The sequence below is a fragment of the Grampus griseus genome, assembly GCF_964374135.1.
Source record: "Grampus griseus genome assembly, chromosome: 11".
Classification (NCBI taxonomy): Eukaryota; Metazoa; Chordata; class Mammalia; order Artiodactyla; family Delphinidae; genus Grampus; species Grampus griseus.
In genome coordinates, this window is record NC_139005.1 from 82866672 (window position 1) to 82894031 (window position 27360).

The 27360-nt window shown below is 40.0% G+C and overlaps 1 protein-coding gene across 9 annotated transcripts in view; it reads left to right on the forward strand.

Moving 5' to 3' along the window:
- Positions 1 to 395: 395 nt before the first annotated feature.
- Positions 396 to 27360, forward strand: part of MYBPC1 (myosin binding protein C1) — a gene marked incomplete at its 3' end in the record, with an annotated part of 93561 nt that continues 66596 nt past the window's right edge. For 6 of the 9 annotated variants that reach the window (XM_082665583.1, XM_082665578.1, XM_082665581.1 and 3 more), the window contains exons 1-3: positions 396 to 548; positions 17827 to 17868; positions 20718 to 20759. In XM_082665583.1, coding sequence (XP_082521709.1) covers positions 524 to 548; positions 17827 to 17868; positions 20718 to 20759 — 109 coding nt within the window. In that variant the 5' untranslated portion in view covers positions 396 to 523. The remainder of the gene's footprint in view (positions 549 to 17826; positions 17869 to 20717; positions 20760 to 27360) is intronic. The other 3 variants (XM_082665582.1, XM_082665585.1, XM_082665586.1) reach the window with 1 other exon arrangement.

Sequence of the window (27360 nt, forward strand, 5' to 3'; positions counted from 1 at the left end):
AACAAAAAGCTAATGGGAGCATAACATTATCATCAATATAGAGATTCTTCTTTATAATGTTAGTGAAAATTAAAGTATATATTGAATTAGCATGTTATGATTTTTAATTTGATTTAATTTTTTACTGTCAGGCAAACTTTTTGCATTTCTGAGTTGACACATGTCTCTGTCAGACAGAAAGTGAAAAGCAAGGAGGAGCACAAGGCTGCAGCTGAATTTAGAAAGTTAGAGGTGTTCTCATAGCCACATGAGATGGACAGAAGATTCCTTCCAGTAGGCGAGAGAGCAGAATACAGACAACAGATGTGAGAAAGGTCCTCATAGCTGTCAAGTTCCAGCATCCTTGTGCTGAAGAAGGGGCGGTGCCAACATGATTGATATTCACAGGGAATATAAAAGGGCCAGACTTCTACCCAGCTGCTTGTCACGCTGACCTGTACCATCTCTCTACTGCTCGTGGGGTTTCTGTCAACTAGTACTGGAAGGGAGCAAACTCATTGGAGAATAACATTTTATTGTGGCCATGCCAGAACCCACTAAGAAAGAGGGTAAGATTCAACCATAGATCTTTTTCTTGTACTTTTTAAGAAAGCATGTTTCTTTTTGGTATTTTCAAACAAATATCCAATTTCTTAAATAGACTGTAAAATAATAGAATCACTATGATTTAAGGAAAAGATCCTTTAGAGTAAACAGACCAGAGGGAAAATAAAGGGAGAGTATAACCAATTGAAAAATATCTGATAATTATTGTTTATGAAGAATATTAACTAAAATGACAAATTATAATTCTATCATATTTTTCAAAGAATCTTTAAAGTTTAATGTAAGGGTGTTAATTGGTTATGATGAGCAGATTTCATTTTCAAGTGTATTTTCTTAGGTTCAATCACAAATTTTTCACCATTTATTTGCAGTTTGTGGGGGACGGAAGGGGCTTGGAATGCTTTCTTAAATAGTTAATAAATTTGATCAAGGTTTCAAAAAAGAATTTGTAACAATATTTCCAGATTTGCTGTATTTTTCTCCTGGAAAGACATTAAAAATATGCAGATGCATGTATTTTTACTTTTATCATTTTGGAGCTTTATTAGTTATGACACTCTTACGTTCTTGCATGGAAAGAAAATCTAACACCAGTGATATCTTTGAATATCACTGATAGATTGTGTTCTTTATGACCTTTATTGAAGATAATTTCACAATATGTAGACTTTTAAAAATAATTAAGCTGAAAATAGTCTTCGTTAGAAGAAATGTTTCCTCCAATAAACAGTTTCTCCTATACATAAAAAAATCAATGTCTAAAAACTACTAATTAATTACATAAATAAGCTGGAATTAGAAATTACTAAAATAACTAATGAAAAGCACAAATTAACAGCACAAGTATATTGAGTTTAATTTTAAATGGAGACATCTTTTAAAAATATTTTCTCATTCATATTAGTCTTCATTAGTGCTTAGTAAATCTTTATTTTTCACGTCTGTAAATAAAAGCAACAAACAAACAAACGTTAGCAGGGAGCCAGGGAGCATAAAAATGGTATTTAGTTTTTTTCATTTTTTAATTCTAAAAACTCCTTTTAACCATTATTTCAAAGAATCCTGAAAAGGATGCTAGACTTGAATCCAAAGTTGAAATACTAACCAAATTATCAAAAGTCTTTGAAATATATTTCTTTATGTAATTAGGTAACCAGTGTTGACAGGCTGTGGTGATCAGTTTACAGGTTGGCTTTACTTTGTGGCGGAGGGCATTGATGGATGAAGTCTTCCACCCGAAATAACCACACCAAATGCATGCATTAATATGGGAACTTAATCCTGACTCTCAGGCAGTGAGTCCAACTCCTGCTAAAGTGTCTTATTTGTCATGTAAATGATTTACATGTGTATTAAATGTCCTTTTCATTTGATCTGTCACTTGACTAGCCTCTTCAAGGCTTATTTGGGTGAAATGCATTCTGTGTTTCCTGACTGAGGACAGAATATTGTTTTAATTATCCTGCATTTAGTAAATCAGTTTGCATGTGTTATTTTAAAGCCCATTGGAAAGTGATCAAAAAAGCTGAGAAACTAATAAATAAGATGATAAGCTGTAGAGCCTATAAAGCTAATTAAATTATTTGGATTGCAGATATGATAAAGTTTTACTTTTTGTCTGACAAAATCTGATCCATTCTACTTTTAAAGACAATGACATTTTAGAGTGACAAAGAGGAAAATATATCTTCAACTTCAGCTCCCTCCGAAAAACTACGTATATATTTTGGTTATAGATCAACATACATACCAAAGTGCCCATAATCTTTTGCTATAAAAGCACTGTTGATATTCTGTGTAGGAGTTCCCCTCACCCAGCACAGTAATTTTATACTGATTCTTTGGTTAGTTTAAATTTGGATGGTGGGGAGTGGGGACAAAAAGAGGTTTTTTTTTTAAATTTAAAATCCTTGGAGGAAGTACAGGGATTTTTTTGTTTCCTTACTGGCAGAACTGATTTTTAAAAGATCTACACCTTGAAGAGTTTTCTTAGTGAAATCATTGCATTTTTATTGTTTACATCAGAAGAGTAAGGAGTATGGCAGTTCAGGAACTATTCTGGTCCTTGTACCTTCTCCTAACTGATTTCACTTTTACTGGAGTTGGTTTTGTTACATATGAGCATCCCTCTGAAAGACAGCCTCAAGAATAAAACATGCCACCAAACCAATTCTTCAGAGTCATTTCAAACTATCTGCAGAAACATTCTCCCAACCAGGTTTCTCCAGCCCCTACAGGTCTTCTTACATCTCTTCCTTAGCTGGGAAAACCATGCTCAGGAAGGGATTGAGCACTTGCTATAAATCTTGATAAGACACATGAGCTGGTTTGGCCCTCCTAGGATCCAGCAGCACCTGACAACTCTTAAAAAGAGATTGAGTTTTCAGCATCTGAAGGTGCAAAAGATGTCTCTCTCAACTGCCTCCCAACCTGCAGGGTTCTAATTCTAGGAGATTCATGTTGGGTCCTGGGAGAGCTGGTCCTTCTAAGGAGAAGAGGGAAGGACAGGTGTACCTTTAGACCTCAAGGAGGAACTCTAATGGAAGTAATTGGTCAACGGTCCTTACTTAGACCCTTCAAAATATTCTGGATGGCTCTGTAAGCCCTTTCTGAGAAAGAAAGCACTATTTTTAAGGAGTAACCACTTCCCATTGTCCTCCTCTGCACGTTTATCATTTGTACATCTGTTCACTGGAGAACTATACTCTTGGTACTGTCAGTTCCAAAGCTAAGGTCTGTCTTACACTTTAGATTGATGCAGAACCTGAGACCCAGTAAGATTAAATTGTTCTAATCAAATAGCAAGAGAAGATGTGGTAGGAAGTTTCAGATTTGTGGGAATCTCCCAGGATGTCTCATTTACATACCATCTATTAATTGAGCATTTACTATGAACTAGTCACTGGAATTTCAGAGATGTATACAACATGGTCTATGTTCTAAAAACCCTTACAGTTAATTGCCCCTGGGTCCTACTGAGTAAACGAATCAACTTTCACTCGAATTTTCTCTTTTCCTGTCAAAGAGTTATTTTATCAAACTAGAAATTAGATGAGTAATTTTATGAAATTAGAAATTTGCAATAGCCTTCCTTCTTTGTTTGAATCTCTAATAGTTTAAAAATACTATTAATGTTATTTTTGCCTATAAATCATTTCTTCAGAATTTTACCTCTGTAGTATGTGATGATTAAAACCATAAAGCCTGGTTCTTTAATCTACTTAGACAATTGTTAACTATCAGATTCTATAGAACCTAGAAAAATTCTTTTCTAAAACACCAAGTTCGGGCGTTAACATGAATTTTACTTTTTGTTATGTGATATATCAGGCCTATTATATTTTATGTACTTAACTTGTAGGAAAAAGGCAAGAGTTCCTCCTTGGTGCTTGTGTGTCATTCAAAACACCTTGGGAGAGTCACTGTAACTTTCCTATCTTCCATGTAAGGTTTCTTCTTGAAAACTCAATCATATGGCAAAACATAGCTCCATTGACGAACAGCATTTTAAAGGGTCATTCTGATAACTCCAGGAATCAAAGTATGGCATTGTTGTTACAGATTCTTTTGCTATATCAGCATGAAATATCTATCTATCTATTCTACCTTGGCCTATTTCAGTAGGATTAGGTGGGAACATGGGCATGGAGGATAATGTTTTCAGTCCACAGGAGTTTTTCCTTTGCTATGTCTTTCTCTTGGTCCCTAGAGATTTCATTACATTTTAATGTTCTGCTAAGCCCCAGACCTATCTGAATGCAGAGCAGCGTTCATCACCTCTTACCTATTTCCCCGCATCACTCAAGGCTTAGTCATCATCAGAAAAGGAGGCCTGATGATGGGAAACCTTCCTCTCATATTTACTCCTTGACCTTTAGTTTCCACCTGCATCTATTTCAAACACCAAAATAAATGTGTCTTTGGAGAAGTCATCTTACATATAGGCTATTACCTTTCCCTCAAATTGGGGAAAAGTACATTTGTTGGAAGTAAGCAAAAGAAAGGGAGAAGAGGGAGGAGGTATTTGATCGAGGGCAGCTATTTTCCTCCAAACTTCAAATGGTTCATTTAGGCCACATTGAAGATTTGGATGAAGAATAAAGAAGTTGCACGAATGAATGCCAGTGTTTTTCCCCCTGAAAAATCTTTGCCAGGCTGTACTGGAAAGGCACAGTGTAGGTTTGAGCTATCTGCTGTAAGGAGGAACACACTAGAGGGGCTTAATACTTGGCAAAATCATTCTTTTTCAGTAGCCTGCTTTTATGACTGTCCGGCTGCACCTGTTAGGAAGATAAATAAAGGACTGGCCAATTCTTTCCTCTCAAGCGCCCTAAATATATCGCTTAAAAAAAAACTTTGAAAAGACAGGTCGTATCCTTGCTTCTCATCCAGTAAGTCTGAAGCAGTCTCCCCCAGGCCTTGCAAAGAGCAGGGGTAAGGGAGTTCCTGAAATGAACAAAGGTCAAGGTTAGGCTCTCTGGCTGGTCTGAGAGACCCAAGAGAAACGAAAAAGAGAAAAACGTATAATCCTTTGTTCTATCAATGCCTCACTTTATTTTGGCCCAAGATATGGCCTTGAAACATTTTATTTTAGGTTCCTCCTGGACACACAATTCAGTTTCCTTATTTATAGCAATTTCAAAGTAACCCTTAATTTGACATGAATGTTAGAGTAAACTGCCCAAGCTGAAGTTGCTTTGAAGAAGTGCTTGGACACAAAGATAAATAAATAAACCATCTTTTAAAAAGCTTGAGCGAATACGAAACAATGTTTTTGAATCTTTTTTGTAAACCCATATATGCTTTTTTTTTTTAGAGAGTTGTGAGAAGAGGCTGTCACAAAAGGAAATAGTGCTGTTGTTTTTGCAGCCCTAGAAAGCAGTTTTGTTGTTTTTGCTTACATTTCTTATGATTGTTTGATTTAAAATTTATTTTTCAACTCATTATGGTCAAACAGAAGAATTTTTATTGTTGTTAATAATTACTATTTTTATCTGCACTCCTCCTTAATTAGTTTATGAACCTATATTAAGAGACACAAAATACTCTTGGCAGTCCATGACTGTGGTAATTCTAGACCTCATCTCTAGACATACTTGTGTGTGTTAGATAATAAAGAACAGGATGAAAGCTCTAGCAATCAAAAATAAGCAGAAAACTATTAATTTCATGTGTGTACCTGCATAGATATGGCCATGTCTTTTCCTTTCCTTTTTCTTTTTTTTTCCCATTTCAGTTCTTGATGGGAACAGATGTCTTTTCTGGAGTCCTTAGTTTGTTCGGAATATTGCACCCTGGGGAAGCCCAATAAATACACAGAAAGGTAGTTACTGAAATACAGTGTTTTGAGTTAGGTTAATCATGAAGTAGCTATTGCTTATTCAAGAGCAGTTTTCTAAAATTTGAAAGCCTAGTGATTAAGGAAAATGAAACCGTGAAAAAGAAGAAGAGGCTTTATCACTTAATTTCCTACATGCATGCAAATTGTCTTGTAACTGGAGAGAACAGGGCATCTGTTCCCACAGCTTTTTACAAAAACAGCCCCCAAACATCAAAGTGATGATACTGTTGCACCCAGATCTCTTCTTCATGGATAGGCCCAGTTATAATTAACAAAGAGTATATTTGTTTTGGACAGCCACACAGATAGACAGCAAGCCAAATTTCAGGATGTTCCCATGCAAGGGGCAGATTATTTTTACACTTTTACATGCATTTCCAGAGTAAAGTTTTAGATTCCATCAGATCGGGTCATGAAGTGGTTGATTTGGCAAAGAAAAAGACAAGGATCATTTAATCCCATGCCTATTTTTCTCTCTAAAATGAGTTCCCAAGAAGTTAACCATAATCTGACTTTCATTATGACTTTCAAGTCTGAAATCCACTTTGATAAGACTTTTGCCTTTTTATGCTCCCTAGGAATCTTTTTATGGGCCAGTTTGGCACATCAGTACAATACCTAAAATTATGTTTATTAATATGTCAGATGTTAGATTTTATAATTTTGTTTTCGTTTTTTGAATTGTACTTTAGATAGTTACAAGAACTTAGGGCTCAAATTTTTCTTTTTCTCCAAAATCATCCAGTTCTTCCTCTAAATTACATCAAATCTCTTTCTAAGTTCCTTAGGAATTCTTTGCTTGTAGCAGGTAATACCTTCTTCCTTCTATAGAATTTTATGTTTTGGAGCAGAGTGTTCTGCTTATAACTAAGAATCACCTAATTACACAATTCTACAATTTAATTTCTCATTTTTTTTAGTTACATGTCTTTAGACTTGTTCTGCATAGAGTATGTATTTTGGGGGTTTCCTCACGTATATTGAGTAATAGTCATCATTAAACATAGTGATATAAACAAAGTATACTATTCACAGAACGTTCTAGACTGTTCAAATTCCAGCTGCACATGTATTGAGTTAGTTATACTTCATATGCCTCAGATTCTTCAGCTGTTAGATGTGAATAGTAATAGTACCTAACTCTTTTTTTTAATAAGAATTAAATGAGATAAATCTGGTAAAAAGCTCAGAATAAATCCTAACATGTAATTAGAACTCAAGTCTTTTCCTTTTAATGCAGCAAACTCAGAAATCTTGTCGGGCATAAGGCGTTAAATGTCTCACATTTAATATAAAGTTTGAGGGCATTTCCACCCTCTTATCAGTCACTGTAAGGTATGTAGCAACCACTGTTCACCTCCTTACCTGCTATTAATATTTATCATACAGTCCCAGACAGCTGTGGTTATTCTCATAACCATCATTGCCACCATGACGAGTATTTCATTTTTTTTAAACTTGTGGTGAAATATCTTCGCTTTCACCCATGGAGGCTCAGATCAAATTAGAGGCCTACACTTCAGAGCCTCTGTTGTGTTCCCACTGAAATGTGTTATGTCCAGCTGGGGGTCCCCAGTTGTTAGCCAGATGGTGGTAACCGTTGTGGGAGCATGGCCTTTCCCATTTAGATGAAGGAGTCACCCAGCACAGTTGAACATGTAACTGTATCCTCCACCAAAGGTTATAAGGCTTGGGTGTTGGGGACATTAAGATTTTTCTTCCCACCCGGGGTGCTGTTGGCAGGTGGGGGTCTTCCTCTGGCCTGAACATTTCTGAGTTAACCACATAAAGAACTCTGCATGACCACATATGGATACGGTGGGTGATTGATTGAGTGGCTGTATTTACTGCTGTGGAATTTTATTTTTATGACCCCACCTGGCATCAGGCCTGTCCTTCCTCTATTTTTAAAAAGTCACCCAACGTGAGGCCTAGCAATGGCTTGGGGCAAGGCTCGTAAGGGATTTATTCTGATAAGCCTATAACCGCAGAAGAGTGGTATGATTGTAGGAATGGCCCACTCAGGAGCAGACCCCCAGGAAAGGCATACAAAGGGACTAAAGGGAGGAATCGTTAACGATTCGAATCCCTTTTGCAATAATTTCCTTTTGACCTGTGCTAAATTTTTAAGCTTCAATTTGAGTAAAGCTGCTTCTACACTATTGTTCACATCTGTGTCACTCGCAACCCTCATTTGATTCTTACTTTAAAACATGGCAAGAATAATGATAAACAGACTAGTCATCAGACCTTAGCAAAAGATCTCATTTTCATCCAGCTCCATGTTAAGAGTGAGAAGCTATTTTTTGCTGTGTAATAATAACCAGATTTTAATCCTCCTGTGTGGAATGACATCTTAAGTTAAAAACATGTATAATTAGAACGATGGGGCTTCCCTGGTGGCGCAGCGGTTGAGAGTCCGCCTGCCGATGCAGGGGACACGGGTTCGTGCCCCGGTCCGGGAAGATCCCACATGCCGCGGAGCAGCTGGGCCCGTGAGCCATGGCCGCTGAGCTTGCATGCCCGGAGCCTGTGCTCCGCAACAGGAGAGGCCACAACAGTGAGAGGCCCGTGTACCACAAAAAAAAAAAAAAAAAGAACGATGGAAGAACAAATTGACTAGGGAAGGGAAAAAACCCTGTGGATTCAGGGAATTTCCATCAAGCTAAATAATGAGTCACTGAAACTTTACATACTTGATGCACAATCAGACTCCACTTATTCAGAACCTTAGAATATAGTCTTTGGTGATATTTGGGCACGGTAAATAAATATGGATTAAATTGATTGAATCAAATTCTGAATAGCTGGATTCGACGGATAGCTAACAGTTCATTTTGTTCTTGAACCTTATTATTTCAACCAATTTGGTTATCAACATGCCTAAAATGTAATATGTTACATCTTATTTTGAAAAACAAAGTACAGTGGATATAATTTAACTTTGTCATCGATTATAGATATCTGTTATCTTACCACATGATATCCCAAGGGCTCAGATTATCTGCCTTTTTGTTAATGGGCCCACATTGATTTGTATTTTGAATTTGTGTCCAACTTTTGACAGCTTTCCTGTTTCATCCCTTGCCAGGAGGCTGCTGTCTTCTTTAATTACTCTTACCAGTCATATGTGAAGCTTCCCCCTTCTCTTCCCTCTGTTGTTTGCTTTGGATCCCAGCCAGGTCAATAATCTGGCTGAGTAGGGCTGCCCTAAAGAGTACTGTATTTAAGGAGGCACTAATTCTCAGCATCGTGCAAATGCAAGGTCCGCACCTGGGTGTCAGTGCCTCCTTAAATGTTGCTCCCAGGGCACCTGGCTCACCTCACCATAGTTCCAGTTACGGGCTGGGGACCTGGGGTTGGGGGTAGGGTCTTCTCTTGGGAGTAAAGCATGTGAGCTCTTAGTGTACCAAGTAGGAGGAGCTTGAGACAACTCTTTTTGCTCTTCAGAAGCCCTTGTAATTTGCTGGTCGGCAGCTGTTATGTGGATAAATGAGGTTGCTAGATAGCTGAATTCTAAATAGGGGACGTGGTACTAGACAATATTACCCTTTTGTTCCTATTATTATGCACATCGGAAAATAAGTTACTGCCCTCCAAATCAGTTTATGGCTTTTATTTTGATTGCTTCATTCGTTTTATTAAGCAAGGCTACAGATTTTTCCTAAATGACGCATATGACATGAGTTGTTGTTTTTTTTAAGTGTGCACACACAAAATAATTGTTTAAGAAGATTTACCATAAATTCTCAATGATTCTCAAATTTTTGGTCTCAGATCCATTGGCATTCAGTAATTACTGAGGAAACTAAAAAGCATTCGTTTCTGTGCATTCTATCCTTCAATATTTACTGCATTTGAAATTAAAATTGATAAACTTTTAAAACTTAAGGGTACAAAACACATGTTCTATTCGCTGTCAGAGTGTTGGTGTCATCACACATGATATATCCTCTGGAAAACTCCATGGCCTGTTTGTGAGAGAATGTGAGTGAAAAAGGCATATAATGTCTTACCGTTATTATGAAAATAGTTTTGACCTCATGGACTCCTCAACAGGGCCTCAGGGGTTCTTGGGGATCCCAGACCATACTTTGAGAATCTCTGTGTATAATTCCCCCTTAAATCCCAAGGTGTAAACTGTCCTCCAGACCTGTAGGCTATAATGAATAGAACAAAATAAGTATATAACTGTGAAAACATTAAATGACACATTAATTTATGTCCAAAAATCTTTACCTCTGATGCATAAACAATATGGCCAGTATAAATATGCTGCCATTTGTGTTTGCTAATTTTTTTGGTGAAACTTATGATTCATATAATCAAAACTTCTGTAAATGTTATGAATGTCCCCATGCAGACAATATTTTACATTAAAGCAGTTTCCATTGTGCTGTTATCTAGGCATATGAGAGATAGGCTGTGACATGTACACAGTGCCAGACCTCACTATCAACAGGGGATACACCTGACAGTGTTTATTGCATATTTAATCTAAAAGGGAAGATAACTTGCTATATTACCAAAAGTAGCAAAACAAGCGTTGGCCAGATAAAACCTTATTCACCATGATTTCATAATACATAAAGCATTCACATGTTTTATTTCAAACCAAGAACTTGAGAATAAGAAATAATAATTAGTAATAACATATAATTTTCTCCTGTACCCCAGATTACCAAAGGATAGTTATAGTATTTGTTTTATCCCAAAAAAAGTGACAAAAGAAAGCCACACACACACATATACACAAAGACGTATAATCCTACCACTCAATCATAACAACTGTTATTATGTTCTTTTCTATGCCTGTATAACATATTCATATGATGTAATTATGCTCTCCATGCTATTTAATGGCTAAACTGAATTGCACATGAGGGCCCATAAAATAATTTTAAGTCAAACAACGTATTATTTGAGCAAGTGAGCCCATGGGAAGAAGAGAACTGGGTTAATCATATCATTTCAGTGTACAGACACAGAGGGAGAGGCAGGTTAATGCCTCCTAAAATTAAAAATTTTTTTCCCTTTGGGACTTCCCTGGTGGTGCAGTGGTTAAGAATCCACCTGCCAATGCAGGGAACACAGCTTCCAGCCCTGGTCCGGGAAGATCCCACATGCCGCGGAGCATCTAAGCCCGTGCGCCACAACTACTGAGCCTGTGCTCTAGAGCCCGTGAGCCACAACTACTGAGCCCACGTGCCACAACTATTGAAGCCCGCGTGCCTAGAGCCCGTGCTCCACAACAAGAGAAGCCACCGCAATGAGAAGCCCGCGCACTGCAAGGAAGAGTAGCTCCCACTCGCCACAACTAGAGAAAGCCCGCATGCAGCAACGAAGACCCAATGCAGCCAAAAATTAATTAATTAATTTAAAAAATTGTTAATTATAAAAAACAATAAAATAAAAAAATTAAAATTTTCCCCTTTAATTTACTGATCATGGAACACTTGATTATGGAAAATAGAAGTGGACTGCATTGGAGGGAGCCAACCATTTATGGAGTGACCGGGTTCCTGGTCTTTCAGCAAAGCACGAAGTCCACTTATGGGCTGTCTATTTAATAGCGGCCACCAGTGCCCGTCAGTTAGAATGCCCTGGCACTCACTGTGCAGGCCTGCCATTGGTGGCATACCTGTGCTTTTTACAGTAGGTGGTCATAGGAAAAATCCACCATAAATAGATCAAGCCCTTTGAAAGCATGTCAGCATTGCAGAGGGAAAGAAAGTCTATATCTGCGAATTAGAAAGGATCAAAGCACAGCCGCCCTTGCTGAAGTAGGAAGGAGTTAGCTTTAGTTGCTGATTAAGACTCTGGTTAATTTTTATGTTGTCCATGAAAATATTTCCTTGGGCTTAATTTTTCAAAGTATCCTGGTTTCTTTTTTTTATTATTATCATCCATAAAAAGTTTAAAAACAACAACTTATATAACCCTGCTTCTTGAGTCCATCCTGTTTGTTTTCCAACAGTGACAATGGGTGAGGACGGATGAGGGGGACAAGAAGCTAACTTTATTCACCTGGCAGAAAAGTCCCATGGAATTTGCCCTTTGTTTTTTTTTTTTTTTTTTTTTTGCGGTACGCGGGCCTCTCACTGCTGTGGCCTCTCCCGTTGCGGAGCACAGGCTCCGGACGCGCAGGCTCAGCGGCCATGGATCACGGACCTAGCCGCTCCGCGGCGTGTGGGATCTTCCCGGACCGGGGCACGAACCCGTGTCCCCTGCATCGGCAGGCGGACTCTCAACCACTGCGCCACCAGGGAAGCCCAGCCCTTTGGTTTTTGAATAAGCAGGAGTATAGCAGGACCCCACCTCAAGAGATAACCTGTTAGCTCAGAATCTCAAGCTTTAGAGAGCTTCCCAAGGCCTTGTGCTTTTTGACACTTACAACATGGCGAAACTAGGTAACAGTGGAGTTGGCATGGTTGGCTGAGGGTTTTTGCTAAGACATGAAGCCCAGATTTTGAAAAAGGAGAATGCTTAGAAAGGCAAGTGGTGTTTTGAGGGCCAAAACTCTAGTCCTAATTGCTCTCCCCAAATAGAAGGCGTGCTGACAATAAGAAGAAATCTAAATGATGGGGTTGGGTGAGTGCCTGGGAGCGGTCAGCCAGCAGGAGGGTCACGAATGGGAGACATAGTATTCCCTGTGGGGAAGGCAGACGAAAAAAGCTGCCCTCGGAGTGCCAGGGGACGGTTCTTGATTTCTTGGCAGCGGGCAGAAGGGGCTTTCGTGCGGGTAGGAACGGCCTGCCAGTCAACTATATTTACAGAGCACCTGCTGTGCAGAATTTGAAAAGGAGGAGGAGACAGGCCTTGTCCTCAAGAAGCTTGTGATCAAAGAGAGAAGAGGAGTTCCCAAGTACTGTGAACGGTGTCATATTTGGAATGGGAGAGGATTTGATGACATGGAAGGCTCAGTCTGAGCACTTATTCAAAGTGTGGGTCGTGGACCCCCAGCATCAGCATCACCAGGGAGCCTGTTAAAAATGCAGAATCTGGAAGCCTGCCGCAGACCCCCAGAGTCGGAACCTGCACTGGACCAAATCCCTAGATGATTCGTCTCCCCATAGCAGTTTCAGAAGCACAAGAGGGGCTGTGGAGGTGCTGAGTCTCGAATGTTTTGAGAGAGAAAACCACCTGGCTTGGTAACTAAACTGATAGAAAAAGGCAGTTAATTTACCCGAGAGTCTTTTTTATTTTTTTTTAGTATTTATTTATTTGGTCGCACCGGGTCTTAGTTGTGGCACGCAGGATCTTTGGTGTCGCGTGTGGACTCTTAGTTGCGGCATGTGAGATCCAGCTCCCTGACCAGGGATGGAACCCCAGCCCTCTTCCTTGGGAGCCCGGAACCTTAGCCACTGGACCTACCTGTGAGATTCTTAAACACAAGCATCTCATCTTAGCCAACTTTATAAACCCCACCCTTGTTAAATTCATAATGAGGCTCGATGAATTCTGGTCCCTATTCAGTGGGGTACACTGGAAATTGTTGTGAATGAATTATTGTTATAGAGGCAGCTCATGGATTTGGGGAACATGCAGATGATTCTTAGAGGCGTGAGCAAAGCTGGGCATGACAGAGCCTGTCAGAGACAAACATGAGTGAGAGAGATGCATAAACAGTTATTTTAAGGCAAAAGTGGGGAATAGCTCAAGGCCCTGAGACTTACCCACAGTGGTTCATTTTCAGTCTAAGTCGTGTGCTGCTTGGCCTTCACCACACCTGGTCCCCCGTCTCTCCAGATTTAGAGCAGCTGGAATTCTTTGGCTCAGCTGCCTTGAAGTCTATTGAGAGTTCATCTTCTTATCCTTTCTGTCCCACCAGGACTGATTGATTGATCAATGTATTTATATTGCCCAAACTCTATAATGCATGTAGAACTCATCAAAATAATAATTATTACCATTTTACAGTAGGAGAGTGAGGGGCCTCCCTCCTCTGTTCATTTCCCAGATGCTTCCTCAGCCCCGACCCCAGTTCCAAACATGTTCTAACATGATGCAGCCCACAGACCTAGCAATAAGGCAAATCCCGGCAGGTAGCATGTGAGGAAAGACCTGAGTGTCATTCTCCCAGGTTATGTCACAGTAGAATCATGATCATAATGATAAGAACCATGAAAAGAGAGAGAAAGCACATATGATGTTTACCACATTCCCTGCCCCTGCAGGAACTCCTTCATTCCTGCCAGCAAACCTTGAGATAGGCTTTGCTATTATTTCTATTACATAGATGAGGAAATTGAGGCATATTCCACTCCCCATTCCATAGGGCAACATCCAAATGAGACTCTGTGGCCATGACAATCAGACCGATCGATTCAGCAGGGAAAAATGCAGGAAAATCTCTGAAAAGCCCATCAGCCCACTTCTGCCTCCACAAGGGTGAGCAGCTGAGAAGGGAAATGCAGCCCCAACCTGCAGAGGCCAGGTGCTGACTCTAACCGACCTGGTTCCACCCTTCATGGGCGGTGGGACCCCACAGGGCCTCAGTTCCCATCTGCAAAGTGGGGATAGTGATAGTACTGACTGCATAGCGTCGTAAGGATTGTAAGAACTAATACACACTAGGTCGTGCGTGCAGTGGGTGCCCATACACGGTTGTTATTTATTTATTCCTTCACTGACTGTCAAATAATGGGGATTCTATGATTTTAAGCAGGAGAAGTTGTGGCTCTGCCTCTTCACCAGGCAGGCAGGCATTTGCCTACTTGTATTTGTCGCAGCTCTCCTGAAAATGTAGCAGCATTAATACCCTATCGTGTTTCTGTAGTTCTGACTGTCTGATACAGTTGGCTGTTAACGATGGATGTTCTGCGGATTTGCTGGAAGTGGAACTAAGCCCTTTAACTTCTCATTTTGGTCTGATTTGTTACATAGAACACTAGGGCTATAGACACCATGGAAATGAAGAATTCACATTCAGGGCACTTTTACAGTTTCAGTGTCCAGCAAGGTTCTGTTTTCTTCATTTGATTAGAATTCACCCTTGGCCTTTTTTTCCCCAAACAGGATTTTAAGCAACCTCAGCTTCCCTTACAAAATGAGCCTTTGTTTCCAAAGATGCTGGGGAAGAATAGCCAATTTGATAGCTCACACACAGACACCAAAGAAACCCTTCGTAATTCTTTTCTGTCAATTCATTTTGCATTTAATATGGTTTCAGCAGTGAGAGGAAGTACCAGGGAGACAGGAAAGGAATGAAAGATCTGTGTTTTTGTTTAGTTGGGAGGGACGAGAAACACAAATATATGGAGACAACTGGAAAATACTTTTAAAATAATTAGGAAATAAATAGTGTATCATGAGGTGGCCCAGAATGCCTCCAGGATAAAGGACAGGAACAGAATGGAATAATCAGCTCTGAGAGTCTTAAGAGAAATGTCAAAAAGACAGACCAAGATTGCCAAAGACTCATAATGGTAATAGTTATTGCTGTAAATTATAGAGCTCTATCCTACCCGCCAGGAACTGTGCTATGCATTTTACATAGGATTAGCACCCTAAGAGGTCATTTGTCTTGTTATCCTTATTTCACAGATGAGGACACCAAGATTGACAGAGATTAAGGAGTTGTTCCCAGTTACACAACTCGTAAGGCGTAGTGTCAGGATTTGAACCTAGATCTGTCTGACACAATCACACGTAGAGGAAAAACAGAAGGTCTGTTGGGGAGAAGATCACCACTCTTCTCAGTGGCAGGAAGGTCAGAAGGTGAACAGAGAAACCAACGCTAGAACAGGAGCCACTGGGGTCACTAAGAAGAGGGAGAGGCAGGAGGTGCCTGTCAACAATGGCTTTGACCCTTAACCTGGAGAGTGTGGACCTAACCTAGTAGGTAACAGGGACTCTCTTGGGTAGAATAACAGGATGAAACACAGTGGTGGCATAAGTAAGCCTGCAGCTGTGGGAGAAGAGACTGGAAGGCAGAGAAACTTGTCTTAAAGGGAACCAGGAAGATGTCCATGGACATTGGATGACAATGGCCAAGTCCAAAAGATAGAGTGTCAAAGAAATAGGCTCCTTGCTCTCGGTATTCTGATACCTGTGTGTAGCCCCAGCTCACCCAAAGCCAAGAGCTCAGTATGAGATTTCCATTGCTGCACTCAAATCTCTGAAAATAAAATGCTTTGACAGAGGGTTTCGTCTCCTGCTTGACACTGGCAGGAAAGATCCTTTCATGACGTGGCAAAGAAACGAAAGTGTTTCTGGTGTGCCATGTCCGGGACACTTGTGCTATCACCGTATCTTCAAACCACATCACATTGACCACATTATCTTCTGCCTGTCTGTTAGGTGATACGTCTTTTCTCCTTTGGTTAGATCCCCCCCGCTCATTACTAAATCGTAAATACTTGTTTATGATCATCTGAGTGAAAATACGGTAATCATGTATTTTTAAACAATAAATTGGAATTTGTACCCAGCACAAAAATTTAGTGATGAAAGAAGACATTGCCGTTTCCTGGCAGCCCTGCATCACTCCTCCCCTGATTGCTGCTGCAGTGCAGGCTACTCCTGCTTCTGTCTCCTCCCAGCCTGCCTAGACTAAAGCGGGGCACTTGGCCTGCGCAGTGACCACTCTCAGGCCAAACTACTTGTTGTGAGGTATTGTCCTCGTTGTTTGGAAAGAGCCACTTGTGGAAGAAATGTGGAAAATCCTAGATCTGGACAAAGATAAAACTCCTGGGATCCCACAGTGTGTCTATACTACAAAAACTTTTCTTTGGTATTTACTTATCAAACAGAAAATATTTTTAAAAAGATCACCTTCAGGGCTTCCCTGGTGGCGCAGTGGTTGAGAGTCTGCCTGCCGATACAGGGGACACGGGTTCGTGCCCCGGTCCGGGAAGATCCCACATGCCGTGGAGCGGCTGGGCCCGTGAGCCATGGCCGCTGAGCCTGCGCGTCCAGAGCCTGTGCTCCGCGGCGGGAGAGGCCACAACAGTGAGAGGCCCGCGTACCACAAAAAAAAAAAAAAGATCACCTTGAATAACTGCCTCTTCCTGCCCTGGAGTAGTAGCAGCTGGCTCACATACCCATCACTAAGTCCCTGTTCTGGGCATCCATGGGGATTCAGCAGGGGAACTTCTATGCCTGTTGGTCATAGGATATGCCTTTAGCTACTTGGACATAGTATATTCTTTAAAAAAAGTTTCTTTAACAGACTTTACCACCAGACTGCTCTATAATCCTGGATATCCAAAGCCTAGGATAAAAACCTCAAAACCAGAGCTATGAAACCTTTGCATAAGTGTAGGCGAAAATCTGCTCCAGGCATACAAACTTCCAGAAATGACTGTGACTGTGAAGGGGGTTGATTCTGTTTCACAGAACAGCATAGTGGTTCTGAACAGTGATTTGCTTTGTAATAAAAGGAAATGCTGCAAAGCCAGAGGACTTTGGTCTCATCGTCATTCAGAAAGTATGTCTCATGAGGGCAGGATGGTGTCAGAGATGCTGCACTGTCCTTGCATTCTGGGGAAAGTGGGGTCTCATTTACAGAGCACCTTAGGCTCTAAGGGACGTGCTTGGTACTCGCTGTGTCTCATTTCGTCCTCACAGCAACCCTATGCATATGAGACAGGTGTTGTGTCCATTTTTCCAGAGAAGGGAAACAGGCTCAATGTATTAAATGCCCCGCCTGCTGCCGGAGGGGATAACTAAGTGGAAGGACGTCTGCACGCCCATTTTACCTGCGCTCTGTCCGTCACTAAACTCTGCCCCTCCTGGAAGTCCACATATCTTCAAACCACATTTAGATCCTCACCTCACACCATACACCAAAAGGCAGCGTGTCTTGAGTTGATGCTTTTCTTCTCGTCAGTCCAGAGAAGATGGCTGCCTGGAGATGAACAGAGCCTGGGGCTGTGGAAAATATCTTTTCTCAGGATAAATGAGACTAACACTTCCATTACTCTTTACATTTCCAGAAAATGAAGTGCTGGCCCCAGCACCAGCTCCACCCCGGGAAGGTGAGTAAAAACATGGCCTTATATGTTTGGGCCGCAAATACGGAACATCCATCCCAGCACGAGTTGGCCTCCATTGAGGCTGTGAACTTTAACCCAACTCCCATGGAGAAGTTGGATGACCACAGTTCTTATAGGTTTGTAATAATAACCATACCTTGTGTTTATATAACTTTCTTATGTTAATCTGACTTGGATGGCACGTCATATACTTATAAGACCTTTGAAGTTATGCCAAAGTTGTTCTTACGCCCATGCTTTAGCATTGTGGAGGCTGAGTCTCCAAGGGGCTGAAGGATTCACAGTGATTCTTCATACATAACTAAAGGCAAACAAAGCCCACATCTTTCTTGTGAGAGTGGGGTGATCCTACCTCAGTCCTGGAAGATGAGCGGCCCTTTCCTTACTTGAACTATGTCACCATCAAGCACCTCCTAGGGGAGTTTCCAGGAAGGTTTGCTGGCCTCCAAGGCTGAACATCAGCGACAACTTCTCCAGTCCTTGTACCCTGTTGTCCAGCAGGGGGCAACAGAAAAGCAAGCAATAAAGAGTTCCAGTGAATTCCTTGGCAGGTAGAGGTAGTGCCCAGCAACATGACAGGTAAAGCCTGCTTTTATATCCACCAACACCTAAGGAGGAGAACAGGATTAGAAGAATGGCAAGCCCAGGACTTCCCTGGTGGTGCAGTGGTTAAGAATCTGCCTGCCAATGCAGGGGACACGGGTTTGAGCCCTGGTCCAGGAAGATCCCACATGCCACGGAGCAACTAAGCCCGTGCGCCACAACTACTGAGCCCGCATGCCACAACTACTGAGCCCGCGTGCCACAAATACTGAAGCCCACGTGCTCTAGGGTCCATATGCCGCAACTACTGAGCCCGTGTGATGCACCTACTGAAGCCTGCATGCCTAGAGCCTGTGCTCCACAACAAGAGAAGCCACCGCAATGAGAAGCCCATGCACCGCAATGAAGAGCAGCCCCTGCTCGCCGCAACTAGAAAAAGCCTGCATGCTGCAATGAAGACCCAATGCAGCCAGAAATTTAAAAAAAGAATGGCAAGCCCAAGTGGAATCTCCAGAACCATTTGTCTGCTCAGCCCCCCGGGTGGGGGCAACCAAAATTACATGCATTTTCCACGAAGGCACCAAAGTGCTCTCTCTCGTCACTCTTCCTCCTAAACAAGATGAGAAACTGGCATCCATTCAAGTATTATTCACAGGCTATTTACCATGTGTACACCTCTACTCTAACCCTTCAGAAGGATACAGAGCTACCTATCAAATACTAATTGATAGCTAGATGCAAACGTACTCTACCAGATGTAGTCGAGGAATTCTAAGTAGGAAATATTTCCCTGTATTCAGTTTGCTTACAGCCAAGTAGGAAATGAAATACAGCACAGAGAACAATTAAGTAAGATACAAACACAATATTGAAACATCAGACACCACCGTAAGAACCTCACAAGGCGGTATGTGACTTAATGCAGGTTAGTTGAATTGACAATGTGGTGTGAAGCCAAGGGCTAGGAGGTCACCATAGACCAGTCCAGCCTGGGTGAAAACAGGAATTGAATAAGGCTTCAGTTGCTGGTATTTTTGCATGGAAATTTATAAGAGGATATGACGCTCTTCTGCTTTAGAGATTATTTTCGGGAGGGCGGTTTGAGAAATCTAACTGCTCAGAGGAATCCCCTCCGTCCAGCTAAGAATACTAGATTCACACACTCAAAATGCTTCCATAGTAAAGAAGAGTACTGCTGTGTGTTAAAATAAATGAAACAGGCTCAGTGCCATGTTCGTTCAAACAGGGACAAGTTCCAGTTTAGTTTTCTTTCAAACCCATGTAAGATGTGTGACATTCTTCTTAGGAACTTCTTTGGTGTGTTTTCTCCTTGCACATACAGATTTATTTTTTGCCAGCACTGAGGTCACTGAGACCCTGCAGGCCATTACCGACATAACCTTTCCCTTCTGCTCTTCACATCAGCAGCTGTCATTGGGCCACTATAAAGTTTCCCTTGTTACGCCACGTTTCATATTCATTATACAATACTGACCTCCTGTTCCTAAAACAAGTCTTCTTCCAAAGTCTGCTAAAATTATCCATATTAATTCATTAAGATTCAGATGTCACGGTTTCCCTGGTGGCGCAGTGGTTAAGAATCTGCCTGCCAATGCAGGGCACACGGGTTCGAGCCCTGGTCCGGGAAGATCCCACATGCCGCAGAGCAACTAAGCCCGTGCACCACAACTGCTGAGCCTGCACTCTAGAGCTAGTGAGCCACAACTACTGAAGCCCGTGCACCTAGAGCCCACGCACCGCAACAAGAGAAGCCACCGCAATGAGAAGCCTGCGCACCCAAAGAAAAGTAGCCCCCGCTCTCCGCAACTAGAGAAAAGCCCATGTGCAGCAATGAAGACCCAACGCAGCCAAAAATAAAAAAATAAATACATGAAAAAAAAAAGAATGAGTTAAAACAAAAAAGAAGTTGTCCCTTGTTGGGCTCTAAAATGAAGTGATCTATATTTTATACTATTTCCATACCAGCATGTTATAATATGTTCCCAGCATAGCTAAGCTATTTTAACAAAATCTGTTACGTGTTTCCATGTATACTTTTCCCCAAAATGATCAGATTTGTTAACTACTTTTATTAAGTTTAACGTGACTCTACATTATAATTCCCCAATTTGTAATTCACGTGTAGCATAATAAAGGAGCATATAGCATCATTTGTGCTCTGTTCTGTTACTAATTTCCTCTCTCCCCACCTCCACCCTGTTGCTCATCCCACAATAAAATGCTTTCTTTAAGATACTTTTAAAAATGTGTTTGTACTTTCCACACAGAACCAAATAAAGAGAAGCAGGCCGGAACTTCACCAGCAAAAGGTGAGTTGGAGGGAGGGAAAGTGAGGCTGAATTCACCAAAGTTAGAAGCAGAGAGAGCTCATTGCCATGGAGGCCCCATAGAATTCCTCTGCATTATCTTTCATCAGTGTGTATTAGGGTTCTTCCTTTGCATCTTATCTGCATAACCCAATCAGCATAAGGACGAATGGTGCTTTGATCAGTTTTCATTTCATTTTTAAAAGAAAAACAACAATGATAAAAATATCACAAGCAGTTGTTGAGATGCCAGCAAATTTATTTGTAGTTTCCAAGTTCCCATGTGCATGTGAAGGAAAAGAGGTGTCTGGTCTTCTTGGGATTACACCAATTTGGAAAATTATCTTAATTACCCAGATTTTTTTTTTTAATTTAATGTTTTCATGTTACTGTGTAAACGGTTCCAGGTTTCACTAGTAATTTTGAAAACTAGCATCTCATTTTGTAACATTTGTGTTCATGGAGATTTATATAATGATTTATATAGAGGGACAATATAATCTTAAGCAAACGTCACGTTATTCCTTATTGAATTGGAAACATTTGTTTCTGTCCTATTATTCTATTTTCACTTTATATGGAGGTAGTCCCGTTTTAGAAAATGAATAACCTTTATCATATACTTTTTCATGGATCCATGAAATACTAATTCCTTTGTCTCCCCATGGAGGAAGTCATTGTCACTACTGACCATTTGTCTTAAGTAAAGGAGCATTAGTCTTCTATAGAAGAAAGTTTTCACAGAGGTAGACCTGACAATTTTGCTTTGTATGTTTGTATCATCATTTAAAAAATTTATTTTTTATTTGTGCACTGAGTAACATAGTTTAGATTCTGGAATAACCCATTATTTCTTGACTACAATAAGACCTTTCTCTTTTTTTCTGGACACCACTCAAAAGCATGTTAAGTATCTCTTTGTTCTTACTATGTCATATTTCATTAACTAATTCCTATGATATTTTTGTCTTCTATATATTAGTAAAATACTTTTTTTTCCAGTACATTGGACCACTTTTCCTCAGCTAACTTGAATTTACAACTCTCATAAATGAACACATAGTGTTAGTATACTTACTTTGTCCTTGACCTTCAGTGGCTCCGTGAATAGTAACATGAATGCTAATCCTGGCCACATGGGCCACAGTCTGAAGGTTATTTGCATATGGAATGCAAACAGTGCAAACTCCTAGAACTCCTTCCATGAGATGGGTTCAAGGAGGTTTGGACATCCTGGCTGAAGTTATTACAACATTCTCCTTTACAAGGCTGATGGCATACACCTCTGTTTCCAAATTTGGAAAGGTGCTTGGACCAGGCTGTAAGGCTCAACCAACAGAGCAGATGATGTAATCCCAGAAGGCAAACTGTCAAAAGTTTAAACAAAGCCTGCGCCTGACCCTTAATCTGAAAATCATATTATATTTGTATGCTTAAATGCGAAAGTGGCTTTCTGTAAGTTAAAATCAACCAACCAACCAGTCTACCAATCAACAAAAACCCTTTTCCTTACCAGAACACGATATGATGAAAGAGCAAGGTCAGATGACCAAGAAAGTCATCCTGAAATTAGTAGCATTTTTTTCCTGACATTTGCAGAAGTGAAACAAGGTCATGGCCACATGCAGTCATGTGCCCGGGTACATAAACTGTCACGTATGTATTTGCTCTACATGCCTAGAAAGCAAATCAATTTAGGATAGAAAGTGACATCCCTAAATAAAGAAGGTAGGTGGTGGAAGTTATTTCTAAATATACAATCCCCTTCAACCATTACTTACTTTCATCAAGGACAGGGAAGTTTCAAAGAAAATACCCAAGTGAAAAGTAGACACACTCGTCATTGCTATTATGAATAGCCCTGGTTGAGAAAGAATTCTTGCATCAGCATAAACAAGATTGACAGGTGCAACAGAGCTGCCCTCCAGCTTACACTAGAATCCCTGTCCTCCACCCTCCCCCAACCTTCAGTCTATCTAATTGTGTGTTTTTTTGAAAGAAAATTAATGTATTAAAAAAAAAGAAGAGGAAGAAGAAAGAAAGAAAAATGAAATTTACAGAACCGTTCAAGTCAAGTGTCACTCCTTTGTGCATCTTTCCCCTGAGCATCCCAACGCACTTTCACTTCCCTTTCTTCCTCCTGCTTTTTCTTGGACTGATTGCTTCTGTCATAAAATCACCCTTCCCTTCACTTAATCCCATATTAATGTTTCACTCCTTTTCCTAACATGTTGTAAGCTTTGTGAGGGTCAGGCACTGTGTCTTAACACTCTTTGGGCTCCTTATCTCATTTCTTCCAGCAGCTGGCAGAGAGCTGCCTATGGTGATCTCCTAATAAATACCTGTAGAATGAATGATCAATTGAATTTCCATGCTGGCTTAGCTGCTCATCAGACAGACAATGGTAATCTAGATAGATTTTCATTTCCATTTGCTGGGCAGGAGGGGGAACATCCCATGCATACTCTTAGGCAATAAGGTTTGGAATGGGATGCCAGTGCTGTATATTGTAAGATCAGCTCACTTAATGCTATTGAAAATGGTCACGGCTGGATAGAACATTTTCAGCACTTTAGTTAGTGCCCTATCGAATTAGTTGACATATATTCAATTAATAGCTCCAAGACTCTCACTTTTAAGAACATCATTCATAGCCATGCAGCCTCAGTATCTTTCCCAGATTGACTGAATCATTCTGTGACAGGCTGGAAATGTTCTGAAAATTTTTTTGTAGCCGCAGAATGTTGTTTGGTTCTGATATCAATCTTACACGTAGTGTTTGTGGTTAGATTTGCCAACTTTTCACATTTACTGAGAGTTTCTGGTAAACAGCTGATTTCTCAGCTGTTTTTATTTGCTTGTTTGCCTCTGGACTTGTCCATCCAGGTATCCTGTTCTCTAATACCGCCCACTTTGTCTTGGAGTTGAAATAACAGAGATGACAATAAAGAAATGGGTTTAACCAAACAGCAACATGAGAATTTAGATATGCAAATCCCTTTCAGAGTGATCATACTGAGAGATAATGTCCTTGAAAAAATAATGCTGCTGTGGCTTAGAATTCTTCCAGAATAATCACAGGTAGCAATTCAATGGAAAGCTAAGTATAGAGAATTTTCTATACCTTCAATGGAGCCAAAGATCTGCCTTCTATTCTAATGTTCATTTATTCATCTCAAGTATTCACTGAGTGTTGGCTAAATGCCAGGGGCAGGTCTGGGTGCTGGGTCCTGCCCTCCTAGAGCCAACTTTAGGGGACTTTAGAGTGGAGAACAACTATCAGCAGAGGACAGTGCATTTCAGCTTTGGAAGCAGACAATTGTCATGGAGGGCCATGGGTGGAGAATAATGTGGGTGCTCAAGTGGGATCATACCTTTTTTCTTGATCAACAAACACCATATGTGTGAACACAGGATAATGAGACTGAGTCTCTTCTATGCCTTAACAATTAGCCCTGTGGGATGTTTCAAAACTGGTCCTACTAGTGGTTCCATGTGAACTAGCGGCATTAGAATCAGAGAATACTTTGAAGATCAGTGCTCATTTTAATGCCTAAATTCTAATACATAAATTTTGATTTTTATTTTATTTTTTACTTATTTTTAAAGATGACTTTTTTTTAATTAATTATTTTTTTAATTTTTGGTCGCGTTGTGTCTTTGTTGCTGCGTGTGGGCTTTCTCTAGTTGCGGCAAGCGGGGGCTTCTCTTGTTGGGGAGCACCGGCTCTAGGCGCGCAGGCTCAGTAGTTGTGGCTTGGCGGGCTCTAGAGCGCAGGCTCTGTAGTTGTGGTGCGTGGGCTTAGTTGCTCCATGGCATGTGGATCTTCCGGGACCAGGGCTCGAACCCGTGTCCCCTGCACTGGCAGGCGGATTCTTCACCACTGTGCCACGCAGGGAAGTCCCAATTTTTGATTTTTAATTTTGTAATTTATCAGTTTATAGTCGGTATATTTTTGGGTAAGCCCAATTGGGATAGTTACTGCCTCTTTTTATTTTCCTTCCAGAAAAATTACTGCCCTTGGTAATTGTTGCAATGGAAGTAAAAACTTACTTTCTTTTCCCAGGCATCATCACTAACATTGCCACAAACTATCATGAATGAACCCTGTGTGTATTAACGATCTCATAATTTGAGATGAAGATTCTTTTGGCATGAATGTGGTTGTCAGATGAGGAAGTGAATCAGCAGAAGTTCCAGCGAACTTCTCCTACATGCTATGATTTTTTTTAATTAAAAGAATGATTAAGGTTTTTCTTCATTTAGGTCCCTTTACATCTGCAGTATCTTTATCTTGGTGCTCCTTAATAGCATGCTAAAATATTTTTGTGCCATTTTACCTTTAGGTATCAGACAATCAACCATCTACTAAAATGTCTCTGCTTTACCTGTGTATTCCAACTACATGATTTCTTTGTAATGAACTTTGTTACAAATTAATATCACTGTACTTCACGATTTTAAAACACAACGATTATAAAATACAACAGTGATTTAATAGATTTGGGGGAGAAAAAAACTCATTAAATAAACGTATTTATGGTAAGATGAATCCTGATTTCAGAAGCACCAAAGCATGGAGACATGTGTCTTCTCATTCAGAAAATATGATAAATTAATCAAATGCCTCACAACATGTTGAATTAATGTTAGCTGTTTTTGTTATTGCCTTCTATATGTGGTTGTTTTTGTTGCTGTTATTATTTTGGTAACATATGCCAATACTTACTACAACTGATTACTCTGCTTGAGGAATTCATAAATTTGTCTACATCAAACAAGGTATTGTATCAGTATTTAACTGAGGTTTGTTCACAGTACATTTTAATTTTATATGCTTTTATTCTAAAATCTCAACAATTGTCCCAAGTACGTATACTTTAAAAATTGATTTAAAAAGGCGATTTAAGTCAGCCATAGGTAGAAGTTACTTTATGCCCAAGAGAACTTGGAGATTTATAGGAATGTATACGTTCCACTGTCTCTGGCGTTCTCTCCCTCACATTCCAGATTTCCTTCTGTGGACCCCCCCAAAAATTCCAGGCTTGTAATATGAGACCAAGTTCTTTCCCTACTTTCCAGGTGTTCTTCATTGGGAACTTCTGTGTTGAAAGAATCATTTTTATGGTTTTATAAATGCTATTTTCCCATGACTTAAAGACACATTTTGGTAAATTTCCCTTCTACATAGCTAGGGAAGATAAGTCTGTCGCTTTCGGTCCGTGGTGTCATGTAGGCCGTATTCTAAAGAGCCAAAAATATATGTTTAAGTTTTCATCATCACTGTAGTCACTTTTAAATAGAAAACAAGAAAATATGACATATATTTTATTTTTTGTTTGAAAATGTTCTTTGTATGATGCCATGCCTTTCATATATGTGATGTTGGATCACGCATAACCCAGAAGGTTTGGATATTCAGTTTCCCTCCTAGCAGTAGAACCTGTTTTTCTATGGTAAATAAGAACAATTAAACCTCTCATTCTTAACCAACTCAACCAAATTCAACCAGACAACTTTTCAGGTATTTGGGGTCAGAATCCCAACATCTTAGCTATATTTCCCAATCTAAGGGGATGCCAGGACCAAAACTACTTTTATTTATGTATTTATTTAAATATCAACATTTTGTTTTATTTCTATTTATTTTTAAAATTTGTATTTATTTATTTATTTGGGGCGTACTATGCGGCTTGCAGGATCTCAGTTCCCGGACCAGGGATTGAACCCAGGCCACTGCAGTGAAAGCCCAGAATCCTAACCACTAGGCCACCAGGAAACTTCCCAAAACTACATTTAAAAGAAGGGAAACAATAAATGTTGCCCCTCGTCAACTGTATTTTTCTAGCACTTCAGTAAATTTGAAAATGCATGTACAATGACTCAAATATTGCCCACTGAGAAGTAATTACTGTTTGGAAATAATGTTGGACCATCTAGAGTATCTTTTATGATACTTTGAAGCACTGCTTTCATATGTGTTGTCTTAATAGTCTAAAATAGTTGTGTGTGTCCCCCACATAGTCTTAACATTTAGTGGACTTTGAAACTACTCACCCATCAAATGTTTGCTTAAAAAATGGCTTCTCTTTTCACTTTAGTTTTATGAACGTGTGTGAACACTCTTTTCCCAATCATTTTGCATTCTAAACAATTAACTCAAGGGTTTATTAGGCACTGTGCACAAAGCAAACAACCACCAAACCTGTATAAAATGAAGTGCTCATCTGACTAAAAATGGTTCTAGTTTCTAGTTTCTATATAACAAAGGAAGCTCCTTTCTAGGATGTGGTTGAGTTTTAAAACTTCATTTTCAAGAATTTTTACAGGACTTTAGATCAAGATTCTTTACATAGTTTAGTAAAGGCCTTCAAATAGGTGTCAAGAATAAAATACTACATACTGAGTTAAATGTACGGCAAATAAAATAGAAAAATTGCAAGGTATTTTATTTTTGGTTATGTAAAATTTTAATTGTTTAGCAGTCTTCTGAAATACAGAATTCCCCTAAGAGCTCAGAAATACCTATACTTCTCCAAATGCAAGATTTTGTGGAAAATTAATGGACATTCCAGGAGAAAAGGATTCAAATGTGAACTAAGTT